Source organism: Pongo pygmaeus, chromosome 6, assembly GCF_028885625.2.
Source record: "Pongo pygmaeus isolate AG05252 chromosome 6, NHGRI_mPonPyg2-v2.0_pri, whole genome shotgun sequence".
NCBI lineage: Eukaryota > Metazoa > Chordata > Mammalia > Primates > Hominidae > Pongo > Pongo pygmaeus.
Window position 1 is genome coordinate 132,871,059 of NC_072379.2, and position 16,394 is coordinate 132,887,452.

At 39.1% G+C, this 16,394-nt stretch overlaps 1 protein-coding gene across 4 annotated transcripts in view; it reads left to right on the forward strand.

Annotated features, from left to right (window-relative positions):
- The window catches only part of EXOC4 (exocyst complex component 4), an 815,858-nt gene that overhangs the window by 685,870 nt on the left and 113,594 nt on the right, over positions 1 to 16,394 (forward strand). For all 4 annotated transcript variants that reach the window (XM_054494593.2, XM_063667851.1, XM_054494594.2 and 1 more), the window contains one exon: positions 848 to 1,026. In XM_054494593.2, the coding sequence (XP_054350568.1) occupies positions 848 to 1,026 (179 nt within the window). The remainder of the gene's footprint in view (positions 1 to 847; positions 1,027 to 16,394) is intronic.

Genomic DNA, 16,394 nt, shown 5'->3' on the forward strand with positions numbered 1-16,394 from the left:
GAGCCACCGTGCCCGGCCCTCAGTCATCTTTTCTAATTTTAGCCCTCTTCCTTTTCAAAAGGAAAGAGAGCTGTGGAAATTAGGAAGCCTGAGTCCTAGCTTTGCCACTCATGTGTCATGTAGGCAGAACGGTTAACTGTTGGAGCCTCCAGTTCTTCATCTCTGCAGTGGCTGAGCTATATGATCTCAGGTCCTTTCCAGCTTCATCCTTTGTAACCCCTTGTAACTTGATTTTTCAACCCCACCCTGCCCTCTGCAAAACATTTCGAAGATTTGGGCTCTGCGTGAAACCCAATGTGTTGGATCCTTTTTAGAACAACTAAGTAAATGAATAAATGAAACCTGTCATCCATCTCAGTTGTAACCTCCTCTTTTAAAGAGGCTGGATCTTCTTTGCTTTTGAACATTATTCAATATTTTCTAGGTGCCAGATTAACTTGGTTATTTTATTTTCACTACAATAAACTTTAAACCATGTACATATTTAACACCCTAAGCTGTTTATCAACTTCTATAGCATGAGAAGAGGCAAGGAAAACACCTACAGGAGAGCAGTATAGACACCATCCCCAGGAACCATCACTGTATAAATCAGGCCCATACTGGTCCCTGTTGAAGGCACAATCATTGGAGTCACTTATTTCTTCTTCCAAGAACTTTTTCCCCTATCAGAACCGTGTTAAGCAGGCATGTGATAGTTGTCTCACAAAGTTAAACCTAGGAAAAAGAGCACACTGTAAAATAGTGATCATGTCAGTCCTTGTGCTAGGTGTGCCTAAAACAGTGTTACCCAGTCCTACCTTTTCCATGCTGTATATATGAAGTGTGTTTCCAATTTGCTTTTCAGGGCAGCTTTTGGCAAGGAGTCTGAAGTTCTTATTGGGAACCTGGGTGATAAATTAATCCCTCCACAAGACATCCTTCGTGACGTCAGTGACCTCAAAGCCTTGGCCAACGTGCATGAAAGCCTGGAATGGTTGGCAAGTCGAACAAAGTCAGCTTTCTCCAATCTTTCTACATCCCAGAGTAAGTATCTGGTAGGAAGCTGTTGTGGGGACAACTGAGGAACTAGACTGAATGCGTTCATTGAAAGATGAGAGTGTACACTGGTTACCATATGGGGGCGTGTCCCAAGTTGTCAGAAGATCCTGGTTAGAATTCTGCTCGTGTTGCACCTCTCGTACGTTGTGATTCTGGGAAAGGAACTAATCTTGGTTTCCCTGTGTGGAAAGTGGGAATCCAGGAAAGGCCCATGTTAACGTAGCTTGATATTAACATAGCCTTAGAAACATAAATTCATCTAGGATTGAGCCACTGTGTCTCAAGAACAGAAAGCAATACCTTTTTTCCTCCTTACAACAACTTCTCAAGGGCAGAAACTGTCTCAGAGCTCAGGGCTGTATGCACGGCTGACATTCTCATTTTACTTGACATAAAGCTAATCTTTTTATTAGTCATAGAAGTGATTAAGGTGCTAGAAAATAGAGTCAATGAAGACAACAATTATTCTGGAAAAAAGATGGCTAAGAGATAACAATTACAGATTTCAAGGAAATTAAGGAACAGAACATGAAATTGGGGGAACCTCTTTTTCTATGAAGGACCAATGACTTAGAGAAAAATAATTTGAAAACTTTAGGGCACATAAACTTTAATAACTATAAAATTATATTTAAAGCATTACTTCAGGAGTATGTATAACACAGTTAAAATAGAGACAAAGAAAACATGATATGAAGAAGGCATAAAGGGAAAGGCAGATTTATTCTTTATTTGTTGAGGCAGTCTCACTCTGCTGCCCAGGCTGGAGTGCAGTGGCACAATCTCAGCTCACAGCAATCTTTGCCTCCTGGGTTAAAGCGATTCTCATGCTTCAGCCTCCCGAATAGCTGGGATTACAAGTGTGCACCACCACACCTGGTCTCAAACTCCTGGGCTCAAGTGATCCACCTGCCTCAGCCTCCCAAAGTGCTGGGATTACAGGCGTGAGCAACCACGTCCAGCCCAAAAGACAGATTTAGATGTGTGAATGGAGAGATAGAAACAGGATAGAAAAAGCAAAAAAAACAGCTGGGAGAAGAAGGAAGCAAAATCACCTCTGAATTTAATATTAGGGCTATTAGACAGTTATTAGAAAGAAAACACATTATTTGGACTGTGCACATCAGAGTGAGCTTTTTTTTAATCACCGTCATTTGAGAAGGTATTATTACTTGATTAACCACGTTTCCAGCCTAGAGATGGAAAGGTGTGGATTAAATTCACAGAGTAAATTATTCCCTTATCCTCTAAGAGTCTAAGGAGCCCCTTGAATGCTCACTACTTGTATGGCCTCATGCTGATTCTCTGCCTGTCCCAAGGGCCAATGTGGGGTGGGAAGAAGGGACTGAAGCAGTGGGCTTCGGAGGGAGATCATAGAATCTGCACCAGAAATCTCCTTAAAATATTCCTGTATATTTATACCTTTATTCTTAAGTCTTTTATTGAAAATACTAGTTATTTTTGAGATTAGTCTTGCTGTATTACCCAGGCTAGTCTTGAACTTCTGGCTTTAGGTGGTCCTCCCATTTCAGCCTCCCAAGTAGCTGGGACTACAAGCATGTACCACCATGCCCAGCTCTAAAAGACTGCTTTTTATCTGATGATGAAATTATACAAGTTTATTCTCAGAAATCTATAAGAATAGAAAATGTGTCTACCAATTAAGGATAGTTTGCCCACAGTATTACTTTTGAGCAGATTTTATATAAGGAGGTATCCGTAAAGGCCCCTTTAACTTCATAATCCCATAATATCAGGCAGTTCTGTTACAAGCAGCAGTTTAAATTATCCATTTTATCTCCCAAACCCACTCTGCTCCCTTCTCCCCTCTAGAAAAAGTCAGAAAGAACTAATTTTTTCTTTGCTAATTGCAAAATGAGCAGCTGCAAAAAAGGGGCCACTTGCCTCTTTTCCTAGTTTTCTTTGACTTGCAAATGCAGAGCTGCTTAGGTAGTTTATTTAGTAATGTTTGGAAGGGGTGCTCTCATTTAGTATGTCATTAGCATCTAATATTTAATGCTACAATCTCTTATTTCTAATGACATAGCATTCTAGACTTCTATTCTGCCCATTCTAAAAGGGCTTCACAAAGCAAGATAGTACATAACCTCTGTAGCAAGCCACTGAGTGATTCACACAGGCTAACCTGGCATCAACTGTTTTCAAAAGGAGAAAGATGCATTCTGAGTTATGCTTAACTTTGTAATTGCACAATTTAGCTGTTGTGTTCATGTCACTGAAAGTACCCAGTAAAGTTGATGTCTAATTCATGCCTATAATCATCTCTGTTATTCTGACAAAGATCTCATCTACCACGCCTGTTAATCCTTTGCCTCATGTGCTCAGTTCCATTTTATAATATAAGCTGTACCCTCTCAGTTCCTTGCAGGGTGATTATTCCACCCAGTGAGTGATTTAAGTAACTGTCAGCATTTTGAGGATCAGTGCAAAACCCAAGTGAACTGTAATCACTACTTATGGTGTCTTTGCTAAAACAAAGCATCAAGCAAGCCTGGTTTATCCTACTAACAGCAAGCCTGGCTCACCCTCACTCATGTGCTCTTTGAATTCCCAGGAGAGATGCCCATTGATGTTTATAATTTGAACAAAGCAGGGGATTCTCTGATAATGGCTTACTCTGATTGCCCTATGTCAGTGTGACTCTAGAAAGGGAACAAGGGACAGCTTTTTATTATTGTTTTTTTTATTTTTGAAAAGTGAACCAAATGATTACTGCAACGAAAGTGTTTCCAAGTCTGGAGACTAGCGAACATGAGGAAAATGCTCAGCAGGATGGGAAGAACTCAAGATAAGAAGATCTTCAGTTTATTTCTTGTTCCACATTCTGTTAACTATTTGGTATGGTAAAGGCCATGTTTTATTAAGCTTAAGAAGCTATTGCTGTGATAGGGTGGAAAAAGTTTGCAGAAAATTATTTTCTTTCTTTTTTTCTTTTTTTTTTTTGAGATGGATTCATGCAGTGGCGCGATCTCGGCTCACTGCAACCTCTGCCTCCTGGGTTCAAGCCTCAGCCTCCCTAGTAGCTAGGATTACAGGCGCCCACCACCACGCCTGGGTAATATTTTGTATTTTTAGGAGAGGCGGGGTTTCACTACATTGGCCAGGCTGGTCTCGAACTCCTGATCTTGTGATCTGCCCACCTCGGCCTCCCAAAGTGCTGGGATTACAGGCATGAGCCACCGCGCCTGGCCGAAAATTATTTTCATAGTAGAATATCTCTTCAGATAGGACAGTAGGATTCTCATCCACCTGAACATTTCATGTCAGGTATTACATTTAGAAGAAAGTAGGGAAAAAAGTTCTACATTTTAGTGGCAGAGCATGGCTGGCTATACATTGTTCAGGAGGTTAAAACTGATTATTTTTTTTCCTAAGGTAATTTTTTCATCTCTTTTAGTATTTGCCTAAATGTTTCTCTATCTCCTTTAGACATAAAAGGGTCTCCTGGTTGTATCTAGCTCCTGACCACACCAAAGATACCACTCTTGCATTTGCCCTACCACACAGTACACAGTTCCCTGTTCCTTCTCCTCTGGTATTCTCCCCTCAGTCTTTCTGACACTGTTTCTACTTAAGATTCTTTCAGTTGAAAGTCACAGACTTAATTGAAGGAAAAAGAATGCGTTGACTCATATAACTGATAAATCAAAGGACTTCAAGAGTGGCTGGATCCAGAGGTTCCCAAAATATCGTCAGGTCCCAGGCATGCTTACACACCTGCTCTCTCTCTCTCTCTCTCTCTCTCTCTCTCTCTCTTTCCCCCACACCCCACCCCGGTCTCAGCCTCCCATCCCTATCCCTAGAAGACCCTTACATTCAGGACCTGCTTTAACAGATGTGCTTTCAGTGCAAGGTAGGTGAGCAGGAGCATATTTAGCCTTGGGCATTCAGGATCTAAGTTTCTACATGTTTTCCTGCATTAATCACAATTTCAACCTTGTAATAAAGGCACGAATAATGCTGGCTCTTTGTAATGCCTGCTGTTTGTAAGATCCCTAAATAAAGACTCCAAAATTGTTATCATTAAGAAAATTCTCAGAACAAAATATGACCTACATAAAAATTGTTGGACTATTTTTCGGTTTAACATTAGTGATTTTCTTTTGCATCTTATCCTTTTGTTTTAAAGATGGATTGTTTTTAAAAATAGACTACACAGAATTTGAAGGAGGCTCAAGGGCTTATTTTGTATCCATTGCTTCCTTAGGGAGGCCCTTCTCTCTATCTTGGATTCTGTAAAAATCTCTGGGATTAGAGATTCTACAACCTCCTTGATTATATATTCTACTCCATACCATCTAGGAAGTCATTTTTTTTTAAGTGAAGCCCCTGTGCTTCAGTCTAAACTTTATTCTGCTTTTGTTCTCTCTTCAGAAATTAAGTAATTACTATTAATGACTATTTTCTCTATAAAATATTGTAATGCATCAAAAAATATTTCCATGGCCTTGTACTTCCCTATCTCTGGATTTTAAAGATTTTTGGGCCTGTGACAGTTCCAGTCTGTGAGTCAAGGACACACAAACCTTGTAGGATTAGGAGCCCCGATCAGGCATAAGTTCACTCTCTTGGACGATGATTTGGCTGTTGGCTTTTGTGAATGTGGGGCTTAGGGTAGGATCTTTGACACCAGGCTTACCCACTCCAGCTCTCTGAGTTCCCGTTGCTGAAGTTCTTGCTAAGTCCACATACATGAATAATAAGAGTAAGAAAAACCATGCCCTAGTCTTTTTCAGTCTGAGCAACCACAGAGTTAAACATTCTTCTAATTTTTTGGGCAAATAAATCTCATAATTTTGGTTGCCAGAATTGGTTTGTGAATTGCAGTATTAGTCATACAATTATTTATATACTTATTTCTTACAGGTAAATTATTGTTAGGCATCTTAGAAATCATCTGGTCTAACTCAGTCATTTTGCATATGAGGAAATTAAGGTCTCAGGGTGGTTATATCACCTGTCTGTGCCAAACTAAGATGGAGCAGGTCTTCAGATTCCCGGTTTAATTTTCTTTCTACTACGTCAGTTAGAGCCACTAATTGGACCGTTCATGCCATATTCCTATTAAACCATTCCAGCAGGTTGGGCATATTTTATTTTAATGGAAGCACTTTAATGCTTACAAGCAAGTTGTGATCATTGCTGATCATTTTCTTGTACCTAAACAGAATTTCTACACCTAAATATATGGAATTATTGTACAAACCCCTCTTGAATTTCATCTTAGTTGCAATAAAACATTTCTGTAATTTGCCACTCTCTATTTTTGTTTTGCAAGTATTTTCTAAGTTAGAAACTCCATCTGTCTTGTTATCATGCCGTGTAATATATTCTAGATATTGCATTGCCCTATACATTAGCCACTAGCCTTGGGTGGCTATTTAAATTTAAATTAATTAAAGTTAAAAATGTAGTTCCTCTGTCATACTAGCCATGTCTCAAATGCTCAGTGGCTATTATATTGGACAGTATAGGTATAGAACACTTACATCATCACAGAAAGTTCTGTTGGCCAGTGCTGTAGATCATCACTGAGGTCATTAATAAAGGTTAAAAATAATGCCAGTCCATGTACTTAGCCTTTGAAAGATACTTGAAATGCCTACCTAGTTCTATCAAAACATGGTGAACTACTTTAATTGTCCAGCCTCAGATCACATGTACCCTCCTGACGAAAGTTGATGTTTTTGGCTCTGCATTATCAAAATTTCTCCTATTGATGTTAACTAATGCTAAAGGGAAAAGGTTTTGTGATCAAATAGATTTGGAAAATATTAAAGTACATTAAATATAATTCAGTACCAGAAAACCTCTAAAATCTTTGCTATATTAACCAGATAATTACAGCAGTGGAATGTTTCTTAAACTTACTTTTCAGTGAAATTCTGTTGTCCCAGCGTATCTCACAGGGCTTTTTGTCCGTGAAACAACTTCTGGGCGACACTGCCCAACGCTATATTTATGTAATTTGTTTAGAATATTTTATTTCTCCCAGCACCATCACGCTCAGGGCAAATGTTCCACTATTGTGGGAACTTAATTTCATATTATTGGCAGATTTGCATACCATCAGATGACTTATTTTGCAATTTGGTTATTTGATTATTTGATTCATTGAGTGATTTTTAGAAATGTTCAAGTCAACCAATATAAAATAACCATGGTTTCCCTTTCTGCCTATTTCAGGCTTGCCTACTGCTATACTGACCCTTTTCCAGTCATTGTGCTTTTCTCACAATTCTCAAAGATTCCAGCTTCAATTTTATAACACACCCCAATTCATGGAATAATGTCAATATATCCATGGTGGGGCTCCTGGGATTGATTTATGATAAAAATTTTGTTGTATAATATTTTTAGATTTACTGTAAAGTTGCAGAGATATTACAGATAATCTCCTTATCTATCTCATCCAGTTTCCCCTATTGTTAATATATTAGTATGATACATACGTTACAAGTAATGAATCAATATTGATACATTATTATTAGTGAAAGTCTATACTTAGTTCAGATTTTCTTAGTTTTTCCCTGATCTTCTTTTTCTGTTCTAGGATCTCATCCAAGATGTATCACATTTATACTGCAGTTTTCCCGTATCACAGTTATCACATAGTGATGTCTCCTTAGGCTCATTTAGACTGTGACAGTTTCCTAGACTTTCCTTGTTTTTTATGACCTCGAGAGTTTATAGGAATTCTGGTTGGGTATTTGTAGAATCTTCTTCAATCTGGGTATATCTGGTGTCTTTTCCTGATTAGACTGGGCTTGTGGGTTTTCAAAAGGAAAACTACAGAGGTGAGGTACCATTCTCATGAAATCACATCAAGGGTGCATATCATCAATGTAACTTATTACTGATGATGTCTGGGATTGATTTTATGCCTCCAATTTGTGTAGTCCTCTCTAGGCAGTTCCTTCCAAATTTTGGATTGGCTCTCCACTTTCTGACTACAGATTGCTTATCTTTCTAGTGGCTATTTATTTAACATGATAGAAGCATCTTATTATAAGCCCAGTGTTTGGATGAGTTGAATACTTGCTAAGAAAAATGGTTGTCTACCTTAAACAATTATGCAGTTGATAATGAATTATCATCTTGTGGGTCTGAAAGACTCTGTGGGAGGATCTGTTTTTTAATACCTTGAGCCACTTGACTAAGGCCTGTAGCCACTTTTTGGTTGCTACATGTGCTAAACATCCCTTAATAAATGTATACAGCCATATTAATTTCAAACAAAACCATGCTGACATTAAAAGAGTTTAACTACATTTCTTCACTAAAAATAAAGTCTTATTTTAACCCATTTTAATTAAACTGTAATGTGCAATGTTGACTCAAAACCCATTCACAAGTGGAACTCGCTTCCTGAGATAAGTCCTTTTAGAGTAGGGTACCTCATACCGAGCTGCACGTCAGTTATAATCAGTTAGAGAGCTGTAAAAATACTGATGCAGAGATTTTGATGTAATTGTTCCTAGGTATGACATGGGCAACAGGCTACACCCCAGACCAATCAAATCAGAGGCAGAGAACCTATGTTGTAAAGGAGTGGTTTTCAGCCTCATTGCTTTAGAAATGCCTATGCTTTTTAACATATCCCCAGGCAGTTTTAACAAAGAGCCAAGGTTGAGAACCACTCATTTCGAGCCCCTAAAAATTTCTTCTTCAATTTCTGTCACTCTCTATATTTGGGAAATGCTTTGTAATTATTTTGCCAGTTCTTCTATCCTCTGGAGCTTGAGATTAACATGATTTCCCATTTTATAGATAAGAACTGTAGGCATGGAGATACGGTACTTCGTGTCCATGCCAGAGTCGGGACCACAGCCTTGCTTAGCAGTTGTTAGCTAAACTGTCACCCAAATATGATTAACAACAAAAATGTTCCTCTTACAGTTTTCAAGCCAGCTAAATGAGAAGGGCACAAGGAATCTGTGTCTCTCAACACAAAAGGCTGCAATTGCCAAATCAATGGAATGAATGTAGATATGTCATTGAAAATAAATGGAAAAGGCCTAGGTGTCGGTCCACCCTCATCCCCCAACTGCACAGTTGCGCAATATTCCAGCATGTTTTTTATGCATTCCCGATGGTGATTTAATATTTTCTATGAGATGTAATGTGAATATTCTCATGCTAGAGCTCACTATCATGGACTCTTCATGCCTTAATAGTAAATGAAAAATAAAATGCAAATCCTCCAGCTGTTTGTTTTTCTGCCTTGGCACAAATGAAAATAAAAATTTCCCTACCCAAGATCTCATGGGAATCTGTCATGTTTCAGGTTTGCTTTTGTCAGACCATTAAGCCGGAGTTTTCCTTGTCATAATTTCATCTGATTCTTTTTAATTAGAACTCTATGCGTGGTAATTCCTCTCCCGCTTCAGTATTTACAAGTTTCAAATATTTGTTGACTGTTATCAGACAGCTCCTCCTCAGCCTACCTTACATGTTTAGTTTCTCTAATCACCTTTCTGTGGTTAGACTTTCCATGCCCTTCATCGTTTTTCATTCTTAGTAGTTGTCATTTTCCTAAGCAGACTCTCATATTGTGGCTTCATTTCTGTCGTTCTTCTTTTGTTGATGATACCTTCCAAATTCATTGCCATTGGTTGATTTCATGATCATGCTATTGACTAAGAAAATTAATTTACCATTGGTATTGTATTTTGTTCATGAGCTTCCCACCCCCTGCCTGACTCTAAATATATTTTGGCCTTATCTAATTAACATTACTTGTACTTCTGTTGAGCCTTTCTCTCTTTTAAAAATAATGTCCAAATATATTTCCATGTTGTGCTCAATGTCTCAACTAATGTTTTGTAGGAACAAAAGCACCAACTGATAATTGTATGATGATCCAGTTTTGTTCATTTTCAGTCTTAAATGTACTCTGCTTATATTTACAAACTCGTTGAAACTTATCATAATGAACAAAGAATTGTGTGGAAAGCTGCTATGCTTAGCGTGTTCACCTGATTATTCTTAGCTCTCTTCTGAAATCCACGTTGTTACTACGAATGGAGATGCTGCTTATTCTTTTATTTTCTAAGGAATACCATCTAGACCTCTCTGTCTCCTTCTGTTTATCGTGCAAGCTTCAGACTGACCCCAGTGGGGTTCCCCGTGTTCCTTGATTTTGAGCACATTTTAAATTGCTGTTAACACAAGAGTTACCCCCTTTTTAAAACATATCTACTCTCGTTTTCCCTTTCTTGTCATTGAGTGTCCTCCCTTGGCTCCCCAATCATGGTTACTTTTGACTCTCCTCACATAGCCTTGTTTTCCTATTAATTCATAGAATCTTTGTCATTCTTCTCCCTTAGTCTAGGAGACATGTAGCACATATTTGACTTTGAAGTCTGACGAACTTAAGGACAAATCAGGCAAGTTAGTGTATAACCAGGGGGAAACTATTTGGCCTGTCCAAGCTAAATAGGTCTTCTCACCTGTTAAATAGAAATAATGATGCATACTCATTGGGTTGCTCTAACTATTAAATGATCTGATGAACTTGAAGTTCTTAGCAGTGTGTGATACACAGTGGGGCTCACTATGGGGTTACTGGGCTTCCTACCATGAATCTTATCCCTGGAGCTCTCATTCATTGTACTGGGTCTTCCCCTTCCTCCTGCCCCTTCAGGCTTCTCTTTTATCTCAAGTTGTGTAGTTGCTTTCAAAACTGTTAATATGTGTGCTCCTAAATCATTTCCAGTAAATCATGGCTCTCACTCACCAGAGCTCCCAAAATGTTTCTGAGGTCATGGAAGTGTGTCTGAGAATGGGCCTGCATCTGAGGGCCTACAGGTGCTCATCTGAGAAGCCACGGTTGAATTTGAAAAAGGCACCTTTTGCTCTTCAAAACTATGAAAACAAAGCTCAGCTATTATTGAAAAACATGCCAAATCCAACCACAATTCCCTCTGTCAATCAGCTGGTTGTTAGTAGAGTTCATTGTCCTGTGCTGATTAGAAAGCAGTACCCCACCCCCCTCCGTAAGGAGGTGATTATCAACTGTGGAGCTACAGAAGGCTAGTGCTGTGGGCATTTCAATGTAATTATGGAGTTCTAAGTACTTGCCCATAAAAAATTATGTGGCTGTTTCTTTGGAAATGCCAACATTTGTACCCATAAGGGAAATATTTTATTAAAATATGATAATATCATGTATGCTTAAGTGTGGTGGCTGGAAGCTGCCAGCTGAATGATTGTATCTTCAAGCAAAACTATAAAATGGAAACAACAAGAAGAAACATAAATGAAAAAATCTCTGGGAAAGAGGAGAGACAGAGGAGTTAGAAAGCAAGAGAAGGCTCTAAAATGGCATGCTGAAATTGCAAAGCCAGACAGAGAAGATGGTGGAAATGCAGAATCACCAGAGCCTGAGCCGACACCCAGCACAGCAGAGAGGAGGAGCGGCTGCTGCAGCAGAGTGACTTGAACAAGACATCTGAGTGGACTGATTTGATAGCCACGCAGAACCAGGCGTTCCAATGAGGAGCAGTGAAAGATTGTACCTGAAGGCGCTGATTGTGCTATTCAATCTGGCCTCTTATCTAGAAAAACCCTTAGATACTTGGGTGCTTTAAAACCTGGGATAAGCCCAGGAACCAGTGTGAAATCATGACTTAAAGAACTCCTCACCAGAGAAAGAGTGTGTCTTTCCATTCTTCACCCTTGAAACTAAGTTTAGATCTACAAAATGCAGTGGGTGAGGGAGACAAATCCTGACAGGGAAATCCGAAAGAAGATGGAGGGCTGGCCAAAGTGACATGGAAGGACTCTCCGTTACTTGGTGGGATTGATTTTAGAAAAATGGTCTAAATGTAAACTGGATGTGCTTTTTTTCAAACAGCTTCCTTATTAATCAATAGTGCATAAAGACTTTTTCCAGACAGCCAGGAAAATGTAGCAAAGGGGCGAGATGTGTGAATCGTATGTGTATAACAGCCCCCAAAGGATACTACAGTAACGATAATGGACTCAACATTCAGATTACATTTCAGACTTTCAAGAACCTTTATAACCTCTCATTCTTAATTTCTTATTCCTGCCTCAAGCTGTAGTTGACAAATCAGCCTTTATATTCTCAGTTTTACAAGGCATGATCATGAAATGCAAAAGTTTGGCAGTTGCCCAAGGTCAAAATCAGTCAATGACAAAAATCTAGACTGCATCTGTCTGTTCTCAGAGTGCAGACCAGAGTGTCTGGAAAAACAACATAATCACCTATTACGAGTTACGAGTGACAGAGTTACAAGCACACCAAACCGGCGTGCCTTTGTTTCCCCACGGAGGCAATGCTGTTGTTCAGCCATCTCCCAAAGCTACAGCAGCAAGGCGAATGCAATGCTGTGTGCCTAGTATAAATGGTATTGAATAATACACTTTAAAAGGAGGAGTGGGGAAAAGTGAGCTTAACATTATTTTACTCTGTTTCAGAAGCTGAGATGTAAAAGCTGCACCTCTTGCCCCCAAAGGACCTATTTTGGAACCAAATTTGGTAGTCATGCATTCAGTGAGAGGTTCTCTTATTATCTTAAATTCAATACTGTGGATTTATATTAAATATTGTAAATTATACAATAAAAGATTTCCTTCTTCATATGGGTACAGAGATAGATCAGGTATAGGTCTGTAAGGCACAGTGTTCCTTATTAATAGCAGTTAATTCTGTGTACTAACATCTTTGAGCTCTGGTCGTTGACTCCTAGGTGGATTTGACTAGAGTTCTTAACCAACATCTTAATCCAATTTTTATGAAAGGAAGAGTAATGAGGACTTTTCTGTAAGACTGATGAAAAACCTAAGTGTCTTTATAGAAGCCAAGAATATCTGATCAGATTCTTCAAGGAAGCAAAAATCCTGTAAATGTCAGAAAGATGTTATATGCTGGAAAACCCCTTTGGTCAAATTCATCTAAAGAAGGTACTATTTGTAGGTGACTTTTCAGCAAGCCTGTCAAAAGCTTCTTGCTACAGATAAAAATTCAATAACCTTTCACTGTGGATGTGCCACAATTATCACTAATTTAAAAACAGTCCTTCTAATAGAGTATTTTATCATGCTGGACAGTCTCTGCATTGTTCATTATTTAGTGTTTGCTAAGCTGATGGCACTTCCACCACACTTTTCTTATCTCTGCTTCTTCAGAATTGGATTTTATATTTCCAAACCAGCCAGATATGACAAGTCATTTTCTTCTCTCTTGTCTTTTAAGAAACGCAAACTTGATTTCTTTTCTTTTTTTTTTTTTTAACAATCACCACTTAAAAGATTAAAGTTATTGGAAATGTCTGTATTAACTAGCATTGGGATGTGCAGTAAGGCCTATTGCATTTTAATTGCAACTGGGGTCTTCCCTTCTTCTTTTTTATTCTTTTTCTTTTCCAATACATGTGTATTCTCTCTCTTTGGAACCCCCCATTCTGCTAAAACACACAATGTATGGCAAAGATGAGGTATTATGAAGCCTGATGTAGTTAGAAGACAAGGCGAGGAGAGTATTATCAGAATTATTATATTATAGAACCTCAAAAAGGTGGTGATAAATGGTATAAGTAGATCTTTCAGTAAATATAGACTGTCTGTATATGAGAAACTTCCTGAAAGGAAAATGATAAAGTCATTATCCTGACACCTGAGGGATACATGCCACTTCAAACAACATCTCTTTCTATCTATGGCTCATTATTGAAATTTTTAACTATTTTAAGCATGAAAAAATTCTACTGGCTGTGATTCTGAAAGATTTTAAAAGATCTGTGTAGTTTACCCAAGTTTTGAACCACAATAAGACAGCCACACATCTTCTGTCATTGGGAACTCTCTCCTTAGGCCTCAGGGCATCTTCTGTCATTGGGAACTCTCTCCTTAGGCCTCAGGGCCTGCTCCTCTGTCCAAGAGAGTCTCTCTCAATTTTCAGGAAAGTATAGAACTTCATTTAAGAAGTTTGATGATAAGATTTTGACCTTTTATGGATACAGTCTTTCAATAGTGATATCAGAATGCTGAAAAATATTGTATTAGAAAATCTCACCAAAATATTCATTTTAAGATTTATGGATTATTGTTGTAAGCATCAAACAGAAATAGCATTGTAGCCTGTCTTCATACATTAATAATAAGGGCTGCCCTTTAGGATTGGCTTTACGAAGAAAAATATTTGCTCAAACTTTACCCAGAGACAGGAGATGCCTGTCACATCTGCTTCTAAAAGAGGGAGTGTGACTAAAAATCCACCATCGTATTACTTGTTTAATGGTACCACAAGTCCAATTAACGCATTTGTTCAAGCCAACAGCCTTTTAGCTTTTCACAGAAATCCTGGAAGTGTGCTAGAGAAACACCCCCACAAAAGAGTTTTGCATATGCTGCTGTATCTGCCTCTCTCCAGGAAGCAGAGCATGGGTCACTGACTGACAGATGGCTGCCACAAGCGCCACCAGCGGCCGGAAACTCCTCCCACAAGCTCCCATTCCCGCAAAACAAATGGGGAGGGGTGCTTTTCTTGAATGCTGTGCCTGGACTTTCTCTCCCTTGACCCAGCCCTACCCATAGAATACCAAGGCAACCTCAACATCTGTTAAACTCCTGCCTTAATTCTATTCCTCAGCACCAGCATAACTCAATAGAGGAGTATGGGCTTGTCCTTGGACAAGGTACTTGACATTGCTGATGATGTCGTCTGTATTATAAATCCCTCATAGGTTGTTTGGAGGCTCAGGTCAACTAATATATACACAACACCTGGTACAATGCTTGCAAACAGTGATCACGTGATAAATAGTAGTTTCTTCTGCTCCTTCTTTTTTAAGCTCTTTTCCTCATTCTTAGCCTTCCTGAGACTATTTTATTTCTCGCTTTCTCATTTAGCTACCAATATTTGCCCATAGTGGTACTCAATGTGAAATGCCCAAATCTGCCCTATGTTTATTTCCCCCTGCTCCTGTCCTTCCTGTTGATAGCTGGGTCATTCTGCCTGATAGTTTAACTTCATCTCAAAAGATCTTTGCTGTATTGCATTTGAAATTAGATTTTGAACTCTTAAGTTTAACAGCCTTCCAAAATCCACGTGGCTTGGGAACATAGGCATAGGGTAAGGTCGTATTTATTCAGGGCCACAACGAGTGAAACTTAAGGTTAACCTCCAGCTCTCATTAAATGACTTCCTCTGTGAACTTGTATGTCAGCATATCGAGAAATATGGCAATGAAGAAGCTGCTGAATTGGCCGGGCGCAGTGGCTCATGCCTGAATCCTACCACTTTGGGAGGCCAAGGCAGGTGGATCACCTGAGGTCAGGAGTTACTAGCCTGGCCAACATGGTGAAACCCCGTCTCTACTAAAAATACAAAAATTAGTCAAGCGTGGTGGCAGGCACCTGTAATCTCAACTACTCAGGAGGCTGAGGCAGAAGAATTGCTGGAACCCAGGAGGTGGAGGTTGCAGTGAGCCAAGATTGTGCCATTGCACTCCAGCCCGAGCCAACAACAGTGAGACTCTGTCTCAGAAAAAAAAAAAAAAAAAAAGAAGCTGAATTGTGGCTTCAGTAAAAACTATAACAAAAATGGCAGACCAGCTAATTTCAGAGCCCACAGTAGCTCTGGGACTCAGGTCTTTTAACATCAAGGGAATGATTCTGTCTGTATTGAAGTGGGCTTTGGAATAGCTCTAGTTAAGATCTACCCAAGCTTCAGCTGGGCATCCTCCACAGGGGTGACAATGATCTGGTTAGCTGCTTACCCTTCTCTGCTGCCTAATAACACGCTTACAGGAATTCTGGGAGTCTCAGTTCTGCTAGGATCTTAGTGTTAGCTAGGAATGGAAATTTGTGTTCTTTTTTATTATCATTTCAGCCATTTTTAAATGTCCAGTTTGGTGGCATTCAGTACATTCACATTATTGAGTAGCCATCACCATCATCCATCTGCAGAACTTTTTTCATCTTCCCAAACTAAAACTCCATATTCCTTAAACAATAATCCCTCATTTCTCCTTCCCTCCAGCCCTTGGCAACCTCCATTCTACTTCCTATCTCTATGAATTTGACTATTCTAGGTGGCCCGTATAAGTGGAATCATGTAGTATTTGTCGTTTTGTGACTGACTTGTTTTGTTTAGCATGATGTCTTCAAGGTCCATCCGTATTGAAGCATGTGTTAGCACTCCCTTCTTTTTTGAAAGCTGCATGGTATTCTATTGAATGGCTGTACCACACTTTATTTCTCCATTCATCCATCAGTGGATGCTTAGGGTGCTTCCTTCTTTTGCCTATTGTGAGTAATGCTGCTGTAACATGGATGGACAAATATCTGTTCAAGTCCTGGTT